The sequence below is a fragment of the Macrotis lagotis genome, chromosome 2 (genome assembly GCF_037893015.1).
Source record: "Macrotis lagotis isolate mMagLag1 chromosome 2, bilby.v1.9.chrom.fasta, whole genome shotgun sequence".
Classification (NCBI taxonomy): domain Eukaryota; kingdom Metazoa; phylum Chordata; class Mammalia; order Peramelemorphia; family Peramelidae; genus Macrotis; species Macrotis lagotis.
Genome location: NC_133659.1, coordinates 333,975,776 through 333,985,050, shown reverse-complemented (window position 1 = coordinate 333,985,050; position 9,275 = coordinate 333,975,776). Strand labels below are relative to the sequence as shown.

Below are 9,275 nucleotides of genomic sequence, written 5' to 3'. Positions count from 1 at the left end.
ATGAAGTGCTTTCCTCACCCAACACTGCTTGCATTCTTTGGACCCACGTCCTTAGCTTGGCACACGGTAGACCCTTAATGAATGCTTAGTTGGACTTGACGTCATCTTCCCAGGACCTGCAGACAACAGTTGTTTACTAGAAGATAATTTGAATTGAAACATCTGGGTATCCTATGAGGAAACTGAGGCGTAGGGGTCAGGAGCCATTTAGAGCCCTAGTCTGCATTTGTGATGTATATACATAGGTTCTTATGTGTATATGTTTACTTTTCTTTTGGTTTGGGCAAGGCAATGGGGTTAAGTGGTTTGCCCAAGGCCACACAGCTAGGTCATTATGAAGTGTCTGAGGCCACATTTGAACTCAGGTCCTCTGGGAGCTCCACTGCACCACCTAGCTGAACCCCATGTTTATCACATATACATATATATAATGATGATGATGATGATGTTTGTTCTTCCTCCTCAAGAAGGCCCTGATGTCAGGGAGGCTGACAAGCGGGGAACGTGTGCTAAATCATCAGCCTCAGTTTCTTCTCCAGAGCCACTGGGTCCTGCGGCCAAGTAGGAATCAAGATGACTGGAGAATGCCCTGGATGCCAGGCAATGGGGTGAAGGGACTGGCGCAAGGTCACCCGGCTGATAAGGCTGGACTCGAACTCAGCCCCTCCCGGCTCCAGGGGGGGAGGTCTGATTTCCTTGGTCTCGCCCTCTGCAGCGCCGGGCACGATGAACGCTTGCGGATCTCCTGAGTCTTCTTCCCGAGGGGAGGCCGCGCTGGGGGAGGCCGCGCTCGGGGAGGCCGCGCTGGGGGAGGCAGCTCCCAGCTACAGGCCTCTGGGGCCGCCCCAGGAGGTGACGTAATGGGGAGGAGGCTTCCCCGCCCCGGGGCCCTCGGGGAACGGCGACCGACCGGAAGTGACGTCACGAACCCCCGCGGCCCGCCAAAGGGCGCATTTGGCTCGGGCGCACATGCGCACTTGGACGGGCCGTCACCCTCCGGAGAGGCTCCTCCGACTGGCGGGAAGATGGCGCTGCTGCGGCCCCTGGACAAGATGCCCATCCTGGATGTGGCCGCCATTCTGGTAAGGCCCGGGGGGCCCCTAGTCTCAGCCTGTCCCTTCAGGCCTCAATCGCCCCTTTTATTCACTCTCCGTCCCGCTCAGTTCGGCAGCCTCGTCCGCCCGCCTCGCCGGGAAAGCAAGGTGCTTATTGGCCGGATTGGCGGTCTGGAGGCGGGAACAACTAACGCCAGACCAATCATAGCAAGCCCTTTCTGAACCGGCCGCCCATTGGCGCAGAAAAGTCTTCTCCGCTTTTTGATTGGCGGACGAGAATGCGCGCTCATCTCTCCTCCACCCCCTTTTCGCGGACTTGGTCGCTCCCGGGGTGGGCGGCAGAGATAGCTCGGAGCCGCTGGACGAGTCCACTGACATAAGCCCGGGGGGGGGGGAGGCGGGAACCGGCAAGCCCCTTCCTCGGCCTCAGTTTCCCTGTCTGTAAAACGAAGCGGCGGGGCCCACTCAGACCTAGCGAGTAGCCAACAACTGGGGAGACAAGTCCGACACCTGTGACCGCCCCGCCCTGGGGCTCCTGCTGTACCCTGGCATTGCTAGCCTGGGTGGGGGCCGGCAGGCAGCCTGGGCAAAGGCTGGGAGGTGGGGAGTGGGGCCTGAACCTGCTCAGAGTCGGGGTCCCAAGCCCGGGGGGCAGGAGCCAGGTGATGAGGGAGCCGACTGTCCACTGAGGCCAGAGCTCAGGTCGGACCTGGTAGGGCCGAGGCGGGCCGTGGCCACCGTGTGTGCCCCCCGGTGGGTGAGCCGAGACTGGGGGCGCTTGTTATCGTGTTCGGGGCACGGCCGCTGCCTGCGGGTGGATTTGCACTCGGGTCCTTCCCTTGCCCTCCACGCCGAGCCCTTGGGTGACAGTGTCCGCGACAGGACCGGACGGCGGGGCCGGAGCCAGGGGCCGCACAGTGACTCGCTGGGTGGCCCTGGCAAGGCGCCGCACCTGCTTGCCTCGGTTTCCCCTTCAGTAAAAGTGGACGGGAGAGTCGGCAGGTGTGTGAGGGCCGTGCCCGGGCACAGAGGGTTTCCTCTTCTCTCTGGGCAGCTGTTAGGTGCGGAGGAGAAGCTTCTGGAAGAGCTGGCAGTGGCCATCATCCAGGAATGCGAGGACCCCACCAAGATCCAGGTGTGAGTTGGCCAGCAGGGCAGGCAGAGGGCGCTTCCGGGTCCTTCCCTTTTGGGGATTTGTCTTTAAGCTGGTTTTCCACATTCGTGTCATTGGAAGGGTTGGAGCCCCCCCCCCCCCTCCCCGTCATCTAGCTCAGATCATCCATGGATAAGTCGGGGAATGCCTTTCCATATCACTCATGAAGTGAAAGAGGCCTCAGACCGTCCATCAAGCAGTGGACGGGTTTTCAAACTTGGAAATGGCCTGCGTTGCGTTGGGCCCTGCAGGTGGAGGCCTTGTCCATCAGCGTCCTGACCGCTGGGAGGACCGCGTCCCCCTCGTGGACCATCCCCTGGAGCTGCTGGGCTGCGCGGCGCTCTCCTGCACCTCTTTCCAGGCTTTTCGCAAGTCTGGCCGCTCAGGACCGCTCTGGCTGTTGGGATACATCTGTCCTGGGTGTGAACCAGAGCCTTCCTCTGCCGGGGCAAGATGGCCTGTGGGCCAGGACATGGGAAGCCCCTGCTGCGTGTGTCCTTGGCCTGCTTGTCTTGTCTTTGTGAGGGTCATCTCCTTCCTTGGCACCGAGGACCAGAATCTGGGGGGGGGGGAGTTGGGGCTTCCCTGCTGTAGGGTATGCAGAGACCCACGAGGCCCTGGGTCTCTTGGCCGCTCTCCCAGTATCCACTGGGGCCTTCGGCCAAGTCTGCCCCATTGTCGCCACATCATTGGCGTCCTTCGGATGACTAGAGCGCTAATTAAGCCCCACAGAGTTCTGGGCTTCTTAGACCAGGCACAGCCCCTGCCCCCGGAGCCCATCTTTTTTTTTTTAGGTTTTTTTTTTTCACAAGGCAATGGGTTAAGTGGCTTGCCCAAGGCCATACAGCTAGGTCATTATTAAGTGTCTGAGGCTGGATTTGAACTCAAGTCCTCCTGACTCCAGGACCAGTGCTCTATCCACTGTGCCACCTGGCTACCCCTGCGCCACCTAGTCGCCCCGGGAGCCCACCTTCTAACAAGCACAATGGAAGGTTCCAGCTGAATGGCATGTCCTGTGGTCCTTAGCAGGGTCCAGCATCATCCAGGATGAATCCATATCATTCTCTTGCATTGGCCCATTGACTGGGGATACAGAGGAAGTCTGCCCCAGGGATTCTTGGTCCAGGAAGTGTTAGAACCTGATTATTATTGGTTTGGGTTCCCTTGTTTGGGCCTTGGGCTACCACCTGGCATGTGTCCTGGGACGTGCCCTCTGGCTGCCACAGGTGCACCCCAGAGGAGTGTCCAGGCACTGGCCGTGATTCCCCTTTCAAGGAGGCTGGCAGCACTTGGTGCCAGAGCTAACCCAGTCATTGCTTGTCCCCCTTCCAGGCACGTGGCCTCCTCTCTCCCTCTGCCCACAGACAGGGAATGCTTCCGGCCCCGCTTCGACCTCATTGTCTTCATCCTCAACCTCCACAGCAAGTACAGGTGAGCTGTGGGGGTGGGCACGGGGATGGAGACAGGGACGGGGACAGAGACAGAGACAGGGCCCTTCTCAAGGGAGGTCACTGGGAGTGCTCCAGCAGTGGGCGAGGGCGAGCCTGGCTTCCAGAGGAAGGAGGAAATCACCATTACTGTCTGGATTGTGCAGTCTCCCTGGGCCCATGGGGGTGGCTTCTTGTTCTGGTAACTGTTCTCCCCTCTCTGCCCTGGCCATCAGCCTGAGGACCGTGGAGTCATTGCTGCCACACGTGGACGCCAGCTTCTTCCTGGGGAAGGTGTGCTTCCTGGTCACCGGAGGTAGGTGCAGCTGGGTTTGCCCTTGGGGAGCACCTCTGAGGACCTCAGATGTTGGGCTGGGAGGGACCCCAGAGAGCACTTAGGCTGACCCTCCTTTTCTAGGGGGGTCTTGGGGAGTGATTTACTCATGGCAGCCCAGGCAGCAAGCATCAGAGGCAGAATCTGAACCCAAAGCCTGGGACTCCAGGGCTTTCCCACTGTACCACCCTTGCTCCCTCTCTCTTTGGATTTCTTTTACTGCTCACAAGACCCTTGTGGGGTCAGCAGGGCCAGAAGTGGCAGATGGGGAAGCAAGGAGCTGAAAACTGGCCGGGGGCTGGGGGAAGGGCCCACCTGGGTTGAGAGGTTCTAGATGCCCCTGGTCTTTGGTTGTAGCTGGTCCTCCTGCCTGTCCTAGCTAGCATCATGGGGCCAGGGCAGGACAGTTGGTCTGAGACCTGCAACCCAGCAAGGAGTCTGCCTCTGGTGATGGAGACAGGGCAGATGTTCTGGTCAGTGCCAGGCCCAGTAGAACCCATGTTCTTTTTTTTTAAAGACTTATTTTTAGAAAAATTTTATTTATTTAAGGCAGTGGGGTTAAATGACTTGCTCAAGGCCACACAGCTAGGTAATTATTAAGTGTCTGAAGCTGCATTTGAACTCAGGTCCTCCCGACTCCAGGGCCGGTGCTCTATCCACTATGCCACCTAGCCACCCCGAGTCCATGTTCTTGGCCTTGCTCCAAGGCCTCCCCTGGTTGGAGGGGGATTCCCTAGCTGATCTGGGGGTGTCCTGCCCTTCTTCCTAGACAGGCTGTCCACGTAAGTAAGCCCTGCCCCAGTGATGTCCCCTAAGAAACAAGGGTCTGCAGACTGTCCAGTTCAGCTGGATGATGGCATTGGCATCATCACATGGGGCTTTCAGTTCTGGTGGTACACTGGGTCTTACTAGAGAGAGAAGGGGACCCCTGGGCCCCCAGGCTCTGTGCTGATCTCATTTTTGTCTTTGGGGTCGAGGCTCGAAGCATCTGCTCTGTCTCTCTTCACTTCTCCAGCCCCCAGTGGTGTCCCTGCCCCAGTCTGCCCAGCCGGTCACCTTTCTGGTGGTAGGGACGGGGGTGGGGGGCTGCTCGCTCCACTGACCCACATCCTGCCTGCCCTTTCTAGTCAGAAAAGAGCGAAACACCAGTGTCCACCTGGATACCATCAAGAGAATGGCTACCACCTACCACAGCCCCCTTCTCTTCAGTGACCTGGAGGTAAGGACCCTCACACCTCAGGGCCCAGGCATGGGCTCCAATGAGCCTCTGCCCAAATGCCGGGCATCCTTCCCTTCCTCCTGAGAAGGGAGGGAGGGGCTGGGCCTTGACAGCAGGACGGGGAGCTTCTCCTGGCATGTGCCCCAGAGAAGTCAGGGGAGCAAGGGCCTGCTCCCCACCTTGGGGCTGAGGCCACCATCGTCCTCACTCTTCTCCAACAAAGGATAAGTGCCTGGGCCAGCCAGCGCTACCCCCAGGCTGTGTACATTGAGTCCAGCTCCTGGGCCCTGGGGTCTGCCAATGACAGGTCAAAGGACGGAGGGAGCATGGGGGAGGAGGACTAGATTGGGGCCTCCTGGGCCTTACTTCCCCTCTAGGGTGAAGGGGCAGACACCATCTCCCATTGGACTGGGCGGTCCCCAGGGCAGTCATTTTTCCTGTGCCCACTAGATGGCAGGGCAGGGCAAGAAAGGCCCCTGCCTGCTGCTTTCCACCCCCGGGGCCAACCAAGAAAGCCCAAGTCCTCCCCCAGACTCATCCTGACGCCAGATGCAGCCAGGGAGGACCTTGGAGGCCAGCCATCCAACCCTGTTTTACAGAAGTGGGAACTGAGGCCTTGGGAGGTCATCCAGGTCATGCAGAATAGAGGAGATTGGAACTCAGCTTCTCAGAGGCCCGAGCTGGTTCCATTTTCCCTCCCCTGGACCCACCCAAGTGACCCATCTCTCCTCTGCCTCTGGCCGGCTTGTGCATAGCCCTCTTTCATGAGGGTCAGCAGGGTTGGGATCACCCTTGTCGGAGCTTAGATCCGGGCAGGAGCTGAGGCCACAAAGGGGAGGCCGGAGCAGGCTTCAGTGAGGGGCCCTGTCTGAACTGGCAGGTCTGAGGTATGGCCTTCAGGCCTTCCAGCCCCCTGGCCAATTTTCAGCTCCTTACTTCCCCATCTGCCACTTCCGGCCCTGCTGACCCCACAAGGGTCTTGTGAGCAGTAAATGAAATCCATAGAGGGAGGGACGGACCATGGACAGCTCCACCTGTCCCTCCCAGAGCTGGCCCTTCTGTCCCTCTGGGGTCCAGCCCTACTCTAGGCACACACCAGTCCACCACTTTGGGCAGCCAGACTATGGGGGCCTCAGGTTCCTCATCAGTCCCATGGGGCTAAGTAGAAGCCCACTCCCTAGCTGGCCTGAAGAGTGACTTTGTCCTCTGGTGCGCTCCAGGAATGGAAAGGCGCCCTTTGGTTCCAGAAAGGTATGAGTCACCGGCTTGTGGCTTGTCATTTGAACCCTATTTTAAATCCACTTGTGGGGGCTCTTTGTGAAATGAACCCTGCGGGGGAGGAGGCCTTTGTGATGCTAATCACCTCTCTGCTGAGCCCTCTCAGGGCTTCTCAAAGTGGGCTCCCTGGAGTGGCAGCCCTGGTGCAGCCAGGGGAGAGGCTCAGTTATGACCCGTGGCTGCAGTGGAAGACGAACGGGCATTCGTGTCTGGAAAGACTTGGTGCTTCTGTGGGGGCTCCCCAGAGCCAGCTTTCTGGGCGTGGGTCTGGGGGGGGGGTGAGACCCAGCCTCTGCCCACCCCTGAGTTTGTTGAGTGACCAGCTGACCACCCCTCAGCCAGGCTCCTTCCTGTTCTCTGTACTCTTCCAGTTGGAATGCTTCCGGGCCTCAGTGGCCCAGCGCCTTATTCGAATTCTGCAGATCTCTGCGGGCCATGTGCCGGGTTTTTCAGCCCTGAACCTGCTGTCCATGATGAAGGGGTCCCTGGAGCTGTTTGAGCAGGATATGTGACCGAGCCCCCCCCTGCCCCCCCAGACTGACCCTGTGGGTGGTCACCGGCTGGTCGAGCACCGTGCTGTGAGGGGAGCTGTGATGGAGCTGTCTGGGACTCTGTCCCTTCCCTAGGCCGTCCTGAGTGTTGTTTTTACTCCAGGAAATCAGGTTTAAAAACGAACAGAACAAAACCACCTCTGGCCTAATCCCCTCCTTTGCAACCCCTCTGCCTCAGTTACCTCAGAGTCCCCTCAGGACTACAGGATATTTCCCTGATAGAAAACCCCTCACATTCTCAGCTCCTCTGACACCTGAGCTGGTTCCATTCCTCCTTCCCCTGGCCCCACCCCAGTGACCCATCTCTCCTCTGCCTCTGGCCGGCTTGTGCATAACCCCCTTTCGTGAGGGTCAGCCAGGGCCCGGGCCACTCCTGCTTAGATCTAGATGGGAGCAGAGGCCCCAAAGGGGAGGCCGGAGCAGGTTGCTAACCTAACAGGTATGGAATCAAAAAAAAAACCAGCACTCCATCCTCTTCTTCAGTCTGAAAAAGAGAATGAAAATGTAGGCCTCCAGGCCTAAGCCTGGGCCTGAGGACAGAGATGCTCCTCCAAGACAAGAGGGCAGTGTTCCAGGCAGACCCCCCAGGAAAAGTCGGATGTCTGAGCACACAGAAGGGACAGTCATAACCGTGTCAGGCAAGCAATGATTTTCAAGAGAAGATTCAGAAACTTGGACTGGTGTCCAGAAGGAAAGAGAAAGAATCACTGACAGACGGGAGAGCTGGGCCGTGACATAATGAATTTTATTCTGGCAAAACTGTTACTATAATTGCTAATGGAATGTCAGAAACCTGTTAATCCTGATTGTAATATGAATTGCTTTAACCTCTTGTTGGTATCAAAATTCCAATAAGATGAGAGTAGGTTAAGCTGAACCATCCCCCAATTCCCCCCACCCTGGATCTTTCCTTGTCGAGGAGCCCGGCTTCTAGGCCTTTGATCCCCTTGCCTCCTTCCAGTGGGATTCATGACATGAAGGGCAAGCCAGACCAAAGTGGTGTGGTGTTCCTTGCCCACAATGCCAAGGGCCGCTAGACTCTCATGACTCTTGCTACCCCGTGCTGCCTCCTCCCCCCTCTCCTCCTAAAAACTATAAATATGTTCATGGATCTATTCGGTCGGGAAATCCACTGGACATTACCCCGGCTGGTGGTCCACTGCTCTGCTAATTAAAGATGCTTTATTCCTCAACTCCTTGCTTTGATTGTTTAGCAGTTCTAAACTTGAAAAGGCAGAATTGGGATCCACAGTTTCATGTACAACCCTCTCTCTATTCTGTATACTTGCTATTTGTATTTTCAGAAAACAAATTAAGCATTTTTTTAAATTTGCAAACTATAAATGAGCTCCTGAGAATGTTTCAAATGATGATGAGGAAGAGAAACGAGGTCTTGCCTCCTCCTAGGTCACTTGGCACAGATGCCAATGTTGAGGCACTTGGGGGGTTGGAAAGTGCTCGAACAATTGTGGGGTTCACTTCGGAATTCTATGAGGAAAGGGATTAAGGGATCCCTCTGACCCAGCCATCCCCCAACTGGCCTTGGATCGTCCCAGAAGTCAGGTCCAATATGGGGCGCAATATCCAGAATAGCACCCAGAGAAGCAAAGAATTGGAAACTGTCCCTAGATTGGGGGATGGCCTCACCACCGTGGAATGAACATAGTAGAATGTTGTGTTTTGAGAGATGGGGGCCTTGAGGACTGGAGAAACTCCTGAAGATGGGTATAAATGAATACAAATGGAAAAGAAGTCTAAGTCATAGACCCCAAGTCCAGACGGGTATGTAATCGTGTAAATGAGCAAATCATTAGAGGAAGCTCTGATGGAAATGTCAGGGAAGGCCCCTGAGGAGAGAAAGCTTTGAAGCTCCCCCTCCCCCCAAGTGGGGCAAATCCTGCTTGGGGAGGGCAGAAGATTGTGGACATGGTCGGGCAGGTCTGTTGATCCTGGTATTATCTAAGGGTCACAAGGGCAGTCTGGGAGACAAAAGGCCTCGGGGAACTGCATTTGGAACTGCTCCTCAGTCCCAGGAACTGAAAGAATGCCAGCAGCCATTCCTCTGCCATCCACCCAAGCCCTGGTGAAGTGGGTAAGGATGCAGCAAAGAGCTGGTCCTGAGCCACCTTCCTCTGAAATCATCCGTGACCTTGGCCCTGAGAGCTTAATGACTTGTTTATATTGAGAATCTGGGGGAGGGCATAGGGTGACATGCCTGGATGCCTCCCCCAGCTTCCCACCAGCCCCCTCCCAGCTCC

General features: G+C 57.0%; 1 protein-coding gene across 1 annotated transcript; it reads left to right on the top strand.

Moving 5' to 3' along the window:
* The first annotated feature begins 443 nt into the window (after window positions 1-443).
* CENPM (centromere protein M) lies at window positions 444-8,210 on the top strand. Its single transcript, XM_074227055.1, has 6 exons — window positions 444-1,082; window positions 2,110-2,192; window positions 3,541-3,639; window positions 3,872-3,951; window positions 5,097-5,188; window positions 6,838-8,210. The coding sequence occupies exons 1-6, from the start codon at window positions 861-863 to the stop codon at window positions 6,976-6,978; spliced, it is 717 nt and encodes a 238-aa protein (XP_074083156.1). The 5' UTR covers window positions 444-860; the 3' UTR covers window positions 6,979-8,210.
* The last annotated feature ends 1,065 nt before the right edge of the window (window positions 8,211-9,275 follow it).

Coding starts and splice junctions, on each gene's coding strand:
- CENPM (XM_074227055.1), top strand. CDS start 861: ATGGGGAGGAGGCTTCCCCGCCCCGGGGCCCTCGGGGAACGGCGACCG. Junction 3,640..3,871: donor AACCTCCACAGCAAGTACAG/GTGAGCTGTGGG, acceptor CCTGGCCATCAG/CCTGAGGACCGTGGAGTCAT. Junction 5,189..6,837: donor TTCTCTTCAGTGACCTGGAG/GTAAGGACCCTC, acceptor GTACTCTTCCAG/TTGGAATGCTTCCGGGCCTC.